This window comes from Colobus angolensis, unplaced genomic scaffold (assembly GCF_000951035.1).
Source record: "Colobus angolensis palliatus isolate OR3802 unplaced genomic scaffold, Cang.pa_1.0 Scaffold243, whole genome shotgun sequence".
Taxonomy (NCBI): Eukaryota; Metazoa; Chordata; class Mammalia; order Primates; family Cercopithecidae; genus Colobus; species Colobus angolensis.
Window position 1 is genome coordinate 3,101,798 of NW_012115633.1, and position 17,516 is coordinate 3,119,313.

The following is a 17,516-nucleotide window of genomic DNA, read 5'->3' on the forward strand; positions in this document are numbered from 1 at the left end:
TATTATTCCTTCTATAATTTATTTAGGAAAAAGTTTTATGTATTAGGGTAAAGGGGTAGAAGTTAACCTAGAATCTAATAATCTCCAATCACCCATTCCTGGTCTAATAGTAGCCATGAGAAAAAAACCTCTAGAAAGAATTATACCTCTCAAAAAATAAAAAATAAAACAAAGGCTGGGTGCAGTGGCTCACACCTCTAATCCCAGCACTTCCAGAAGCTGCGGTGGGCAGATCGCTTGAGCCCAGGCAGATCGCTTGCAGCCTGGGCAACATGGTGAAATCCCATCTCTACCAAAAAATACAAAAAGCAGCCAGGCATGGTGACATACACCTGAACCCAGGAGATGAAGGCTGCATTGAGCTGTGATTGTACCAGTGTACTCTAGCCAGGGTGACAGAGTGAGATCCTGGCTCAAAAAAAAACAAAAAACAAACAAACAAAAAAACAGTGCTGTAAAAAAGAGAGGCTCGGCCGGGCGCGGTGGCTCAAGCCTGTAATCCCAGCACTTTGGGAGGCCGAGGTGGGCGGATCACAAGGTCAGGAGATCGAGACCATCCTGGCTAACACGGTGAAACCCCGTCTCTACTAAAAAATACAAAAAACTAGCTGGGTGAGGTGGCGGGCGCCTGTAGTCCCAGCTACTCGGGAGGCTGAGGCAGGAGAATGGCGTGAACCCGGGAGGTGGAGCTTGCAGTGAGCTGAGATCCGGCCACTGCACTCCAGCCTGGGCGACAGAGCGAGACTCCGTCTCAAAAAAAAAAAAAAAAGAGAGGCTCTAGCCCTTTACCACTGAGGTGATATGCCCTGGCTATGCCTGTCATCAAATCCTTAAGCATATTGATGATGGCCACGAGAAACCATGCCCCAGACTGTATCTGTGCATACACAGAGTAAAAGCCCTGTTGCTATACTATAAAATGGCACTTGAAAATAATCTCTACGGTATGTTTGAAAATTGGCATAGTACTTTTTTTTTTTGAGACAGCGTCTCACTCTGTCACTGAGGCTGTAGTGCAGTGGCATGATCTTGGCTCACTGCAACCTCTGCTGCCTGGGTTCAAGCGATTCTCCTGCCTCAGCCTCCTGAGTAGCTGGGATTACAGGTGTGTGGCACCATGCCTGGCTAATTTTTCGTATCTTTAATAGAGATGGGTTTCATCATCTTGGCTAGGCTGGTCTTGAACTCCTGACCTTGTGATCCACCCACATCGGCCTCCCAAAGTGCTGCGATTAAAGGCGTGAACCACCGTGCCCGGCCAGCATAGTATTTTTATTTATAATGTGGAAAAAAAAAAAAAAAAAAAAAACAGATACTTCACTACAAATATTGAACCAAGTTAGAAAATTTTTATGTAGCCAAACCACGACTTTAAGCTCTATTTACACTGATGGTGGCCAACTGAGATGCAGGCCACACCCGTGTGGCATGCAGCAAGCAGGACATGCAGGCAGCCTTCCTTGCTCACAAGGCTTCAGAGCAAGCGCACGGTCTTCCCAGTCACCGTCAGGAAGTCATCATCTGCCAGGGCACGCAGTGCTTCTTCAAACATATCTTTAGTGATTGCCTGTGGGGAAGAGAAAGAAAATAAATATTTTACATGTCAAGTCCCTCCTTTACCTGTTAGAGACACCATAATTTTAATGTTAAAGTACCACCCAGAATCTTTCTCTTTTTGGTGGCTGTACACATGCCTTATGCTCTAAATCAGGAGTGGAGTGGCCAGATGGTCCCTATGGTAGACTTGGCATCTGTATAGTCCATGTTGTAACTATCAACTCTGCCCTCTCAGTGACAACACAGAGATGGAAAGTGGACCAGCACTGAAAGCCTGCATAGTTCTAGTCACTAAACAACTCACCTTACTTATTTACAAAATGACACTCAAATATTTCATTCCTAAAACAAACTTATAACAACTATAAAGGGGGCATAACAATATTTTTTTCTTTTGTTTTCAGATGGAGTTTTACTCTATTGCCCAGGCTGGAGTGCAGTGGCAGGATCTCAGCTTACTGCACCCTCCGCCTCCCGGGTTCAAGCAATCTTCCTGCCTCAGCCTCCTGAGTAGCTAGGATTTCAGGTGCTCATCACTACACCCAGATAATTTTTGTACTTTTAATAGAGACAGGGTTTTACCATATTGGTCAGGCTGGTTTCAAACTCCTGGCCTCAAGTGATCCGCCCACCTCAGAGTCCCAAATGAGATTACAGGTGTGAGCTACTGCGCCCAGCCAAAAATTTTAATTGTGATTATTTCTTGATGATGGTTCATCTTCTTCATTCTTATCTATATTTATTATTTAATAAATAAAGGAAAAAAACCCAAAAGCAGTATTAAGGAAAAAGAGAAAGTTCTATCAAACAAAAAATACATATAAACACTTACTATGTCAGATTGTCCCCGAATATCTTCAAAAAGTTGCTGGTATTTTAGAGCCGGTGTTTTGCCCTTAGATAAAATAAGCTTTTTCAATGCTTCAGCTAATTCTTCTTTCCGTTTACGAGAGGTGGCACTCATCCCTGATTTAAAAAGAAATCAATGAAAACATTTTTGCTATTATGAAATGAAATGTTCCAAATTCTCAAAAATATTCCTTTAGTAGTATCATCTAGAAAGGTAAGGGGACAGGGGCTGAGTACATTTGAAGGGAATGAGTTTTGAATTATTTGGAATTTTCTGTAAGCCACTAGCTGTCGCTTTCCGTGGAAACAGGATACACATCTGTGCAGCAAGCAGCTGCTGCTAAGAAACAAACAACTTCTCTAACAAAACTTCCCAGACAGTCGAAGAGACAGAATCTCCTTAAAACTATATCAAGACAAGATTAAAGGGCAACTTTCATCAGATTCTCAAAGGGGTCCCAATCCAAAAAAGGTTAAGAACTTCCGTTTCAAATGATTTAACTGTTAGCTTAAATCTGACATATGAACTACATACATATTGAAATAATTTTCAAAAGCTTTTCTGCTCGCTGAAAATAACGAACCTGTAGTAAGAATAGATATGTCCACGATGCCAGTCCGGGGATCAGTTGCAGACTGCTTTAGAGCTTCCCGATGGAGGCGTTTGGCCTCTTCCACATCAATGGCTTCAACTTTGTTAGACAATCTTACTTTAGCATGGGCTTCTGCTAAGCGGATTAATGACTCTAGCTGTCGAGGATATGCAGAAACCATTCCCCGGCTACTGCCAATCTTCCTCATGTCTACATAAGCCTATTGAAGGTAAAAAAACAAAAACAAACCTCCTTGGTGACAACAACTTTAGTTTTGTGTTGAATTTTGAACACTTAGGCTTCCATTAAGTAAACGGAACTCAGATATGGTCCTGGGCCCTGGAGCTCATCAAGTGGTAGAGGCTACACAGACCACAGAAATCCCAGGTGAAGACGTTAACGTTCAGCGTGCAGTGGTAGGTGAACATATTCCAACTGGGAGATGCTCAGGAAGAATATTGGAGAGGGTGGCATCTAATGTAGCTCTGAAGAACAGAGATGGGCATGGCATGGCAGAGGAAAGCAATGTGGCATGTGGGGAGAGGAGCAGGCTGTGACGACTCATAGGGAGAATCAGGGTCTGTCTGTGAAAAGTGCTCACATGGGGCACATAAGGACTGCTGGGAGAATGCTGCAAAGGTAAGTTGTATCAATCTCACATACAGATGACACAGTCTTATTTCTTCATGAACAACCCCCAAGACTATGACACACAAAAAAATTACATAATGTCTGTAACTTTCATCTTAGCATTTTTGGGAGCTCAGTTTGGATGTAAAGCTCATCAAAGCACCAGGAACTTTCTTAATATTACAATGCTCAAATAACCTAAATGTGCCATTGTGCACTTCAGTTCACGTACAAGGATACTGAAAAACGAACCTAAAAGACTGCTCAATCTGTTTTTTACAAGCAAAAGGAAGCTTACAGAAACTGGATGACTTTTTCAGTTTCCAAATAACTATGTAGTGTTGCCTCTATTTGAAACCAGGTCTTTGATCTTAAATTCACTATGCTTGTAAGTATTTAAACATATAAAGTGTGTGTACTACCTACATAAATGAACTATTTCCCCCTTTTGCAACATTTGGTAAAGTCAATTCTGTAATATGGGAGGAAACAATAAACAGTTATAAAAAAGAGTATGTTATTCTTAGGCCAGGCATGGTGGCTCATGCCTATAATCCTAATACTTTGGGAGGCAGAGGCTGGCGCATCACTTGAGGTCAGGAGTTCAAGACCAGCCTGGCCAACACAGTGAAACTCCGTCTCTACTAAAAATACAAAAATTAGCCGGGAGTGGTGGTGGGCACCTGTAATCCCAGCTAGCAGGGAGGCTGAGGCAGGAGAATCACTGAACCCGGAAGCACAGGCTGCAGGCTGTAGTAAGCCAAGATCACGCCATTGCACTCCAGCCTGAGCAAGAGAGCCAGGCTCCATCTCAAAAAAAGGAAGAAAACAGTATGTTATTCTTAACAAAATAATTAATATTTTAAAGGAGATGATTGGTCGATTACATTAATGCTGTGGGCTACAGGCACAGTAAGCCTTTTTTCAGCAGGGTTACCTCGATGAGAGCCTGGCTGGCTTCCTCACTTAGCCGTGGCATGATGGTGCTGTGTGCGTAGGCAATGTAGTCCTTCAGTACTGCCATGTCCAGGAGCTCCTCCTCTGCCTGCTCCTCGCTCTGGTAGTACAGTGCGACCAGGTGGTGAGCCAGACGCCTGTCATAGGCTTCGTCCTGAGGGTCCAGCATGAGGAAGATCAAATCAAACCTAAGAAAACAAAGTAAAAATACTGTTTTTCCAGTACCTTGTGAAGCCGAGGCAGGTGGATCACCTGAGGTTGGTAGCTTGAGACCAGCTTGGCCAACACAGTGAAAGCTTGTCTCTACTAAAAATACAAAAATTAGCCAGGAGTGGTGGCGCATGCCTGTAATCCCAGCTACTCGGGAGGCTGAGGCAGGACAATTGCTTGAACCTGGGAGGCGAAGGTTGCGGTGAGCCAAGTTCGCGCCACTGCACTCCAGCCTGGCCGACAGAGGGAGACTCTGTCTCAAAAAAACAAAACAACAACAAACAAAAAACTGTTTTCCTAGTTGAGACACCAATACACCTACAAACAACACACTAAAGACTGCTCAAGCACCACAGATGTGCAGTGAATGTGCATCCTGTGAGCGCCCGCAGGGAAAAGCGTCTTTCCCTGGTGTGAAAAGGGCCTTTGTGTCCATCCACTCACCCCACTCACCCTGTGCTGTCCCTAGCCCTTAGGTCGGCCCAGGGAACGGCTGGGGACCAATCAGCTGAGTCAAAGGAAGACCTCCCTTAGGGAAAGGTTTCTATAATTTTGACGATGGAAAGTTGTTGGTTTTTTTTTTTTTTGAGACAGTCTCACTCTATAGCCCAAGCCAGAGTGAAGTGGTATGATCTCAGCTCACTGCAATCTCCGCTCCCGTTGGCTCAAGCAATTTTTGTGCCTCCTCAGCCTCCTGAGTAGCTGGGATTACAGGCATGTACCACCACGCCTGGCTAATTTTTTGTATTTTAGTAGAGACGGGATTTCATCAAGTTGCCCAGGGTGGCCTCAAAGCTCAGGCGCTCCAGCCACCTCAGCCTCCCAAAGTGCTGGGATTACAGGTGTGAGTCACTGTACCTGGCTGACAATGGAAACATTTGATTGAAAACACATTCAACTGTTTTTTGGGGGAAAAAACTTTTGTCAAAAAAAAAAAAAAGGCAAGTAACTAAAACCTAAAATCCATTTATGAAAAATGTCCAATATTTGTAGTGGGGCTGAGAGTGAAGATTATGTGATTGCACTTTAATAAATCTAACTTTTCAGAGCCTCATCTACGGTACAGAGTTGTTCTCTGTTGACTCTCAGCAGTGGCTTTAGGACTAAGGGTAGTGAGTGACAGCCATGTGAAAATGGCGTGGGAGGGAAACATCCCAACTGCTTCAAAATCAAATGAGAACACACATCATCCTTGTCGTGAAAACTCTTGACCAACAAAATTCGAAACATCCTGATAAGAGTGAAGAGTTTCCATTAGCAGTTGCTGAATCTTAGTAGCTCCTTTTCAATCTCACCCTGAATATTCTACAAATGAACAAAATAAAAATCTGTTTTAATACCTTGATAATAAAGTATGAGGCAGCTGGATGTTTTCAATGGTTGTTTTTTTAGGATTCCACTGAGACTCAATGGGATTTGCTGCTGCCAGGACAGAGGTGCGCGCATTGAGCTGACAAATGATCCCAGCCTATTAGAGAAAACAGTGCGGTTAGAAGCCTCTCCCTGACGCTGGCAATTAACAAGCACCGTCTTTGCCTGACCACCTACTAAACCCATATTCCCTCTACAGCATTTCTATTGCCTGAGCCATGTTGCCTTTACAGCAGTTCACCTGGATAAGCCTTGTCCTCAGATTCATGCCAAGGACTGAGTTTAGATGAATGCATGCTATAACCACGTCTTTCTCAGGAAGCAGGCACCTTGCAAGAGCTTTAGGACAAATTCAAGGCTAGTACAGCAATAAAGACAAAACATGATATCCTATAGAAGATATGTAGAGATTTAGCTGAAATATGATGTGAAAAGCATGTACCAATCTCCCCAAGTTAGAACCAAGGTAGCACAGCACAGTTCCACAGACGCTGTCTTTAAAGGGTTCACGTATTTTAAACATGTCCACATTCATGGTGGAGAAGGTGACTCACCTTTGCAATGGACAGAGTCTGCTGTTCCATGACTTCATGCAATACCGATCTTGTACTTTCATTCATCTTGTCGAACTCATCGATACAGCAGATGCCGTTGTCACTCAGGACAAGGGCACCTGTCTGCAGGACCAGCTGCCTTGTCTCAGGGTCTTTCATTACGTACGCAGTGAGGCCAACTGCACTGGAGCCCTTCCCAGAAGTGTACTGGCCCCTGGGGACGAGGTTGTACACGTACTGCAGCAGCTGGGACTTGCTGGTACCAGGGTCACCACACAGCAAGATGTTGATCTCAGCCCGAAATTTGCCCCTTCCAGTGTGACTAAAATCCTTCCTTGTCCCGCCAAAGAGCTGAAGCAAAATTCCCTAAATAATCAAATAGAGACATGTCTAAACATTCACTTTCTGCACAGTAACTGAGATGTAGTTTAAACTTTAGAGGTACTTTTGTCTCTTATAAAGAACTACAATTAGGAAATTGCAGGAAGGTATAAAAAGGCTCCTGAAAGTGCTTGATATGCTCTAAGTTATCACTGACCAATTTATTCATCAGCACTCATCATTACGCCAGAATGGTGGCCATGCAAGTCCCTGTCCCTATTCTGATACTGTGTGGCCTCTTCTGTTTAGAAACCTAAGTTTAGAGCAGAGATGAGGACAGACAATGCTATGACTCTCCTCAACCAATGGCAAGTCTGGTTGCCAGCACTTGCTCTAACAGGCCACAGCTTGCGTCCTTTATGGCAGATGGCTTAAGTGGAGGAGTGGATGTTTATACTATTTGATTCTAAAGAATTGTAAATCCCAACCCCTAGTTTAAAATCCACTGTTACCTTCTTTATATCTTCATGTTCATAAATGCTTGGAGCCAAGGCTGAAGCAAGCCTCTCATAAATGTCTGGTTTCCTGGAAAGTTCCTTAAGCAATTCCACACGTTTCTCTGAAAAAAGTTTCTGTTCTGCTTCTTCATCAAGGCCATGCAGACGTTTTGCATCCGTTTTCCGATAATGAATGACATCAATGTGGGTTTTGTAGACAGACTTCACATTACTCACTCTTGGATTGACTCGAATAGGCACTGCTCGATAGATGCCTGAGGGCACAACCAGGAGATGTACTTTTACCTTCCCACATCTTCCTCCAAGTGGCTCAGCAACCAGCGTAGGCAACAGGTGCACTTCAGAGCGAGGCATCACACTGGGCTGGCCCTGGAAAGGTGAGCTCCACCATCTCTTAAATGACTCTCCCAAGCCCAGGACTCAGACCCACATTGCAAAGCTCCCGCCTGCTCTGAGCAAGCAGGGAAGCAGCAGCAGGAAACGGACAAGCTCGAAAGAACCCAGGTGGCTCATGTCTGTATTCCTAGAACTTTGGGAGACTGAGGCAGGCGGATCACCTGAGGTCAGGAGCTCGAGACCACCCTAATCAACATGGAGAACCCTGTCTCTACTAAAATACAAAAATTAGCCGGGCGTGATGGCACATGCCTGTAATCCCAGCTACTAAGGAGGCTGATGCAGGAGAATGGCTTGAACCTGAGAGGCGGAGGTTGCAGTGAGCCAAGATTGTGCCATTGGACTCCAGCCTGGGCAACAAGAGCAAAACTCTTGTCTCAAAAACAAAACAAAAAGAGAAAGAACCAAGGTTTCTGCAAATGACAGACCCGAGGACACGTTCACCTGGGTCCACTAGTCAGCAGTGCTTCAGGGCAACTGTAGCTACATGAGCACGTCCATGGGCATAGTCACCCTGAGGGTGAAATGGAGCTGCTGTGCTTCTGGCTCAATGCTGGGTTCGTGGTTGTGTTTAATAAGCAGTATTTTTACTTCCCTAAGTTGAGTGTACAGAATCTGCTTAGCACTTACTTGACTTCAACAAAATGCTAAAATCTTCCAGCCATTAAAAGTAGACTAGGTCCCACCCCCGCCCACCACCCCTGACAAAAGCATGCAAATCATGCATTCTTCTGGAAGGTAGACTCCCCACATACAGAAGTCTGATCTGATATTTGTCTTTTCTGGATTTCAAATCAGAAGCCTTTAACTCTAGGCTGATTTCTGCAGCTTTTGGAGAAAGCCCGGCCTTTCCCCCTTACAGCTATCTCAACACAATGGCACAGAGCACTGGTCTTGTTCATTTAGTGGGTTGGTGTAATTCTTATTTAACACAACAAACCAGTTTACACACATTCTTAGAATACACACTATTCTTCACTCCGATATAGGTTAGGGATGGACGATTATGTTTAAAGTGACCCATGATGATTTATCTCACAGAGCAGCATTGATACTTATTTCACATCTACACAGCACTTTCCACAGCCCCTAGGCCCTAAATACTCTCACACATGTATCATCACATTAACTCCACTTTGTAGGTGAGGAAACTAAAATGTTGGATTAAATACTTTATCAAAGGTTTCAGGGTAGCAGGACTGGAAATGTGCACATCACTCATTAAAGACTATGCATTATTTCAAATTCTCAATGACTACAAGTACTTTTACAACAGAAGACTGCCAGTGACAACTGCGGGACTTCACACTGGGGAAGAAACAGGGTGAGCACTGCCTCACTGAAGACAAGGGCCGATGCGTGGTGTGCCCCAGGCCCTCCACTCAGGAGCAGATTCAGGCACTCTGTGACCGTTGCCACCTTGCCCATCAATGAAGAACTGTGCTGCCATCAACACTCCCTTGCCGCCAACCAAAATGCATTGTGACTCTACAGATTCAAAAGGAAGACTGCCACACTCATGTGGTGCTGTGCAAAGAACACTCTCGTGGCAGCAAGAGAAGGAGTCCTGGGTCCTGATTTACCGTGGCATCTGAGCTACTGCTGTCTATGCATCCCTGAACCTCAGCTTCTACACATGGAAACAAGTCACTCTGACTCATTCTTCTCTGTAACAAACAAATGTTAGCCCCTGGCTATACATTTGGGAAATAAGTAAAATTACTTACAACTCCAGCATTGATAATACTTAGCTGATGGCATAACTCAAACTCTACCCATACCAGCCTATCTGAGGCTGCTGAGGATGCCAACAGTGCTGACTTGAGACACACATAGCTCCAGGATACTGAGATATCAAGAGGCGAGTGACCGCACAAACCACGAGTTCCAACATTCAAGTTTGAGAAGAAATGCACAATTTCATGATGCTGGGCCGTGGTACTCAGTTAAAAAGGTGGCAGATAAAGCGGGGATATACCCCACAGTCTCAAAGACATGCAGTGACAACTGCAGGCAGAACTGGACCTGTGACTGAGTCCGACTCACTGAAGCACAGCATTGAAAACAAGACAGGCATGCTCAAGTGCTGGTGCAAACCTACACTCTTACCTGTAACATTCACTCTGTCCCCAGGCTGAACCTTGTCAACGAGATCATTATGAGCAAATAGGATGACTGTGTGTGGTGTCTGCCCTGCAGGCATGTCTTCTGGAGACTCTTGAAGCTTGATCTGAAGGGCAGCAAACAGAGAACATGTGGGCCACAAAGAGAGCGCAGGAGGACAAATATCTGCATGCCTTTGTACTGCTTTTGCCATGTAAGGCTGCAGTGCATATCCCCGCATAAATGTTTGTCCATGTTTCTCAATATTTCTTTAGAAGCTACTTCTAGATCTCCTGGGTAAAGCAGCACACATTTTTTTTTTTTTTTTGAGATAGAGTTTCACTTATTGCCCAGGCTGGAGTGCAATGGTGCAATCTCGGCTCACCGCAACCTCCACCTCCCAGGTTCAAGTGATTCTCCTGCCTCAGCCTCCCGAGTAGCTGGGATTACAAGCGCATGCCACCATGCCTGGCTGCAGCACACATTCTTAAGGCCCACTGTCAGGCATGCCTGCGCACCTCACAACCCTGCCTGCATCCACTCATCTAACAGGTATCTGTGGCGCACCCAGCTTGTGCTACAGCCCATTCTAGGTGTCAGGGACCCGATGGTGAACAAAGTTCCCTGCCTCATGGAGTGGAAGGGGCAGATAATACACAGAAAAATAAGCACATAACATGTGACAGTGACAAATGCAGCAGACTGCAACAAAACGGGGGGGGGGAATGTAGGGAGCTGCGGTGGGAGAAGCTGAGATGCTTTTCATAAAGCAGGGTCGAGGAAGGCCTTTCCAAACCAGGTACCCTCTGACAGGCCTAAGGATGCTAGGCTTTTCTCTAAGCCACTTTGGGGGCCTGCAGGATTCTGAGACTAGGAGGCCATATGCTCCTGGGGAGCAGGGTGCCTGCCTTTCTGTCTCCAGCTCTGTCCCATGCAACATTAAAGAAACCATGCACACACCGTCACAGAAAAACTCAAATTCTGTCCTCCCACATCTTTACAGTTACAATCATGGTAAATAAGCAATTTTCTACCTTCCCTTTACTTATTTCTGTCATTTTAGTAACTTCATCTTACAATTTCATGAATAGAGAGAAAAAAGCGCAAATAATTTTTTTTTTTTTTTGAGACAGAGTCTCACTGTTGCCCAGGCTGGAGTGCAGTGGCGCAATCTATCTCAGCTCACTGCAAGCTCCGCTTCCTGGGTTCATGCCATTCTCCTGCCTCAGCCTCCTGAGTAGCTGAGACTACAGGCGCCCACCACCATGCCTGGCTAATTTTTTTGTATTTTTTTTTTTTTTAGTAGTGACAGGGTTTCACCGTTAGCCAGGATGGTCTCGATCTCCTGACCCTGTGATCACCCGCCTCGGCCGCCCAAAGTGCTGGGATTACAGGCGTGAGCCACCAAGCCCAGCCAAAAAAGACCAAACTTCTTAGACAATAAAATTTGTGAAAAAATTTCAGAAAAATTCCTCCATCCTTTACCAATGGAAAAATTGCAGAACGACATTTAACCAAGTATTCTCATCTCAAATGTTTGAAGCATTTTAGGCCATGAAAATATGATGTCTCTAACAACAGACAGTACTACTGGCAACCGCACAGGGACAGTGCCCTGAAGCAGGGCCTTTGCATGCTCTGTGTATTTAGCCTATAGGCCACTAATGAAATCCACAAGACCAGAGAGGGATGGATGCCATTCGGGAAGTGAGGCTCGGGGTCCGAGGGACAATTTATAGTCGGCCTTTTGAGGCTACAGACAGGCAAAGCATAGCCTGGGGGGCCAGGGTGGCTGCGCACCATCTGCTTGTCAGAGAAGAGGGAGCGGTTGTGGATGAGTGCCATGCTGTGGGTGGTGTGGCAGCGCCCGCACACGCTGGGCTCCGCAATGCGGCCGCGGTCCATCTCCACCCGGGTCATGTGGGCACACACTTGGCACTGGAAGAAGGCCTCCTGCATCTCGGGAATCAGCTGGGATGTCCTGATCACCATGCCGCTGATGGTGATGAGTTGATCAATGTCTGTGAGGGGAGAAGAGAGGTCAGCACACCTATCTGGGGTGCAGAGGTTCGGAAATAGCTGGGATCACAGGCAGGTGCTGGGTGCCCACAAGTCTGTCTAGGGTGACCTTTCTGTGTCTAGTCGTCTGCAGGGTATGTCTTCAGGAGACACTCAAGCCCAGCGAACCTCTGGCCCCTGTCCAGCAGGCATCCCTTGCTCCCTTCTTGTCTGCCTACCCTCCTCCCTGCCTCCTGCCTCACTCACCCAGCCTCCTGTATGACACCCTGCTGTGTCAGGAAAAAAGCCAGATAGGCTGGACTGAGTCCCAACCCTAGCCTCTCTGTGCATATTTTGTGTCCTCTATAGAATGGGGTGGTATCAGGACCCACCCCAGAGCCAAGGACTGAATGTGCCAGTGTACTTCAAGACTAGTAAGAGCACCTGGCAGAGGAAAAAGTCCTCTATACTTTACAGTCATTACTATCCACACAGAACCCCTTAGATGGTCTGATCTTTCACTCTTGCTTGTTTCCTCTATTATTTGAACCTTTCCTGACAGACAACTTTTCCCCTTTGAAGGTCCCACTGCCCCCAACTAATTTCCCCTGCTGGTTTCAGATGAGCTGCCCTGTTCTGGCCTGTAGTTAGCCACTGCTAGCCATGAAGATCACCCTATCCTGCCACTGATTCATGAGACCTCTACAATTTTGCTGTTGTTGAGATGGGGTTTTTTTTTTTTTTTTTTTTGAGACGGAGTCTCGCTCTGTCACCCAGGCTGGAGTGCAGTGACCGGATCTCAGCTCACTGCAAGCTGCGCCTCCCGGGTTTACGCCATTCTCCTGCCTCAGCCTCCCGAGTAGCTGAGACTACATGTGCCCGCCACCTCGCCCGGCTAATTTTTTTAATTTTTTAGTAGAGACGGGGTTTCACCGGGTTAGCCAGGATGGTCTCGATCTCCTAACCTTGTGATCCACCCGTCTCAGCCTCCCAAAGTGCTGGGATTACAGACTTGAGCCACCGCGCCCGGCCTGAGATGGGGTTTTAACCTGTTGCCCAGGCTGGAGTACAGTGGTGCAATTACGGCTCACTGTAGCCTCAACCTGCCAGGCTCAGGTAAGCTCATCACCTCAGCTTCCCAAAGTGGTAGGATTACGTGCACGAGCCACTGTGCCTTGCTAATTTAATTTCTTCTTAAAAAGAGATGGAGTCTCTTAAGTCACCAAAGTTGGTCTCAAATTCCTGGCCTCAGGTAATCCTCAAGTCTTTAAAATCTATTTTTTTTTCTTTTTTTTGAGACAGAGTCTCATTCTGTCACCCAGGCTGGAGTGCAACGGCACAACCTTAGCTCAGTGCAACCTCCGCCTACCGGGTTCAAGTGATTCTCGTGCCTCAGCCTCCCGAGAGTAGCTGGGACTATAGGCGCGTGCCACCACGCCCTGGTAATTTTTGTATTTTTAGTAAAGGGGTTTTACCATGTTGGCCAGACTGGTCTGGAACTCCTGACCTCAGGTGATCTGCCTACCTCGTTCTCCTGAAGTGCTGGGATTATAGGCGTGAGCCACCACGGCCAGCCAATAGTCAATCTCTTATATCAGAAACTTCAATTAAATTCAAAAAGTATATGGGGTTCATAAGTATACAGGGTAACTGAATCTGTATTATTTTGTCAATTTATAATCCATCACCTTGACTACCACCACCAATTACTTCTTTCATAGTTTCTTGATGAAACAAGGCTATTTTCATGTATGGCATTTTCCTTCAACAAAAGTAATCCTATGAAAAATACATTACCTTCTGGATTCAGGTTTCTCATATTCTTAGTCTTCAATGCGTTGAATGGTCTTACTTGAATCTGATGTTCTAAGATTGAGTCAGGGTAACGGTCAAAGAAGATTTCATTGACAGCCATGTCAAAAGTTGGAATAACTTCCTGCAAAAATAAATATGAAGATGTATTTGTATTCATATCTCAGTGTTAAATACAATAAAGGCAAGTCAGAATAGCAAAGTATAAAAACAAGACAACATGTCATGCCCCCAAAGTATTACCCTACAGAATCATGCATGTGCTGTTTTCAAATTTAGGTATGCTGAACTATCTATTTCTGCATATTCTCAATTGGGTTAAATTTGGTAATTTATATAAAGGTGCCTTCTTGATGTATACTGGCATATTTTATGCTTTCTATTAGAAGGGAAAACAATTTTGACCTCATACTTTCATTATTTTCCTTCTATAATGAAATGATACCCAAGTAAGTTATTTATTTATTTTTATTTTTTGAGGCAGAGTTTCACTCTTGTTGCCCAGGCTGGAGTACAACGGCATGATCTCAGCTCCCTGCAACCTCTGCCTCTGGGATTCAAGCAATTCTCCTGCCTCAGCCTTCTGAGTAGCTGGGATTACAGGCATGTGCCACTACGCCTGGCTAATTTTGCATTTTTAATAGAGATGGGGTTTCTCCATGTTGGTCAGGCAGGTCTTGAACTCCCAACCTCAGGTGATCCGCCTGCCTTGGCCTCCCAAAGTGCTGGGATCACAGGTATGAGCCCCCGCGCCCAGCGACACCAAAGTAAATTAAATCATATTTATTCAAATTTGTTAACAGATGGTTCCCATTTTACAGATGAGGAAACAGCTTTTGGTTGGCTAAGGAACCTGACTAAGGGTATGCAGCCAGTAATCAGCAAAATCAAGATTCAAAAACCAGGTCTGCTTGCCTCCAAAGACCACACCCAGAGTCAACAGAGCTGATACTTAATGAATAAAAACTGACCTGAGGCCAAAAAGTCAAAGTCTGCAGTACAATAAGTATATTCTTTTAAAGCGGCAGGAAGTATGCAATTCATTTAAAGTATTTCCATTTAAGGTAACTTACTTCATGAAACCCAAGAAGCTACAGTTGTTAGATTCATCATTTTTCTTTTTTTTTTGAGATGGAGTCTCGCTCTGTCACCCAGGCTGGAGTGAAGTGGCCAGATCTCAGCTCACTGCAAGCTCTGCCTCCCGGGTTCACGCCATTCTCCTGCCTCAGCCTCCCGAGCAGCTGGGACTACAGGTGCCCGCCACCTCGCCCGGCTAGTTTTTTGTATTTTTTAGTAGAGACGGGGTTTCACCGTGTTAGCCAGGATGGTCTCGAACTCCTGACCTCGTGATCCGCCCGTCTTGACCTCCTAAAGTGCTGGGATTACAGGCTTGAGCCACCGCGCCCGGCCAGATTCATCATTTTTCTACATGAGAAACACTGCCCAGTAAACCATTACCTGTCATTGATAGTAATACAAATCCCACTTTCAGGAATATTAAAATGTGAGAAAAAAAAAAAGTTCATCTTAAAGGAGATGATCCTTTTTTTTTTGAGACGGAATTTCACTGTGTTGCCCAGGCTGGAGAGCAGTGGCGTCATCTCGGCTCACTGCCCCTCTGCCTCCTCGGTTCAAGTGATTCTCCCGCTTCAGCCTCCTGAGTAGCTGGGACTACAGGCGCGCACCACCACGTGTGGCTAATTTTTGTATTTTTTAGTAGAGATGGGGTTTCACTTTGTTGGCCAGGCTGGTCTCGAACTCCCGACCTCAAGTGATCCATTTGCCTCAGCATCCTAAAGTGCTGGGATTACAGGTGTGAGCCACCGCACCCGGCCAAAGGAGATGATACATGGTTTTCTTAGTGTTTGTGCATACTATCTTCATTACTGAGGAATTTGTGTTATCTGGAAACATTCTTTCTGGACAGTTACTAGAATTCATCAAGGTCAAAGCTAAATTCTTACCTGTGGGTAAGAGGTGAGTTGTCTGTACAAATTTTTATCAAATGATTTGATGTGTTCACAGTTTACATTTAAAAATGGCTCGCCAATAACATTAATCTACAAGACAAAAATGAACAAGTTATATTTTGCTATTTTAAAATATATAACTTGAATTTAAAGAGTATCTGATTACCTCCCCAAGTCGTTGCATGTATAGAGGTTCAGTAATATCTATGCCAATATTTTCTTCTTCTTTAGCCAGAGGGTCAGTAAATCGCTGAAGAAATCTCTTTAAGAGGAGAGAAAACATATTAGGCATATAGCATTTGGGAACAGGCAACTACTAAAAACACACAAAGTTACGAGTATGTCACTATCAGGAGACAAAAATAAATATTTTTCTTCCTTTTTCTTTTTTAAAATTTAATTTAGAGATAGAGTCCCACTATATCGGTCAGGCTGCTATCAAACTCCTGGCCTCAAGTGATCCTCCCACCTTGGCCTCCCAAAGTGCTGGGATTATAGGTGTGAGCCACCACAGGTGGCCCTTCTAGTCATTATGGCTACTTCGCTATAAGTTATAAGCATGGTATCCCAACATTTTCAGAGCCCAAAGTAATTTTAATACATATAGCTCACCTGAAAGTTTTCTTTGCATGTTGCCACATTTACATCTGTTCCCCAGATCACAAGTTTTTGGCCTAGAGACTGCTCACTTGCCACTATATCTTCTGCTGCTACCTACACAGAAAAACATGACAGAATCATGAGAATGGAGTTACCCACATGATATCCGCCATAAGATGGTTTCAGGAGACTGCATACTCACCGCGTCAGACTGCAGATCCACTTGCAGGCCCTTCTGCGCAGAGCCCAAGTCAGGCCTCTGTCTCACAGGTGTGCCCCTAACACCACTTCTTGGGGTTCCCTCTACCCGAGAGCTGGGAGTGCCATATGTCAGTGGTGAACTAACATCAAAGTCAAGAGGGATAGCTATAAAAACAAAATTAGGAAATTCTGGTGGTATATCAAACCTGAAATTACAGCATGTTGTCTGTTGATTAAGAAAAGCATCAGAGAACCTGCTTCTTCTGCTCACTAAGCCCTAAAACAATTATTTTCAGCACTCTGTTCAGCTCCTCTGGTTCAGAATATGCTCACTCATGTGCAGAGGGGATGCTTTAGGCATTATGACAACTGTAATAAAGACAGTAAACCTGAGCAGATAAACCATCAGCTGTGTATCAAGCACAGCATAACCTAGATCTTCACACACGCACCTGAAGAATGCATTTGGGGAGGGCTGGAAAATAACACGTCCTGCGCGACAGGGCTCTGCAGGTCCGCTCCAGGCGAGGTTGGCATCGGCTGCAACTCCCCCGTGGAGGTGTAATCCTCCCCTCTACGTCTCTGAGAGGGAGATGACCTGGCATCCTCACTTCGAGCTTGTGTCACACAAAACAGAAAAGATGGCCATGAACTTTCAGGGCCGGTATTCCTGGATTTGTCTGTCCCTTGGGGCATTATGACTCACCACTGAACCAAACCAAACAGAGGCAAATGGGCAATCAAATTAAGCAGCACCCAGGCCACAGCCTGCTGTGGGTATCTGTGCGCACCAGGCGGCAGCGCCCGGCCCGAGGCTGAGCGTCCGGGGCCCGCGTACCCACCCAGCGCTGCCAGTTGCGGCAAGAGAGGGCAGAA

The 17,516-nt window shown here is 45.3% G+C and overlaps 1 protein-coding gene across 1 annotated transcript; it reads right to left on the bottom strand.

The window, feature by feature from the left end:
* Positions 1–969: 969 nt before the first annotated feature.
* MCM4 (minichromosome maintenance complex component 4) lies at positions 970–17,509 on the bottom strand. Its single transcript, XM_011945690.1, has 15 exons — positions 17,093–17,509; positions 16,642–16,805; positions 16,452–16,553; positions 16,006–16,101; positions 15,834–15,929; positions 13,855–13,993; positions 11,860–12,080; positions 10,066–10,186; positions 7,555–7,814; positions 6,722–7,087; positions 6,137–6,264; positions 4,567–4,774; positions 2,991–3,219; positions 2,390–2,523; positions 970–1,567 (listed from the first exon to the last, which is right to left on the bottom strand). The coding sequence occupies exons 1-15, from the start codon at positions 17,334–17,336 to the stop codon at positions 1,475–1,477; spliced, it is 2,601 nt and encodes an 866-aa protein (XP_011801080.1). The 5' UTR covers positions 17,337–17,509; the 3' UTR covers positions 970–1,474.
* Positions 17,510–17,516: the final 7 nt, after the last annotated feature.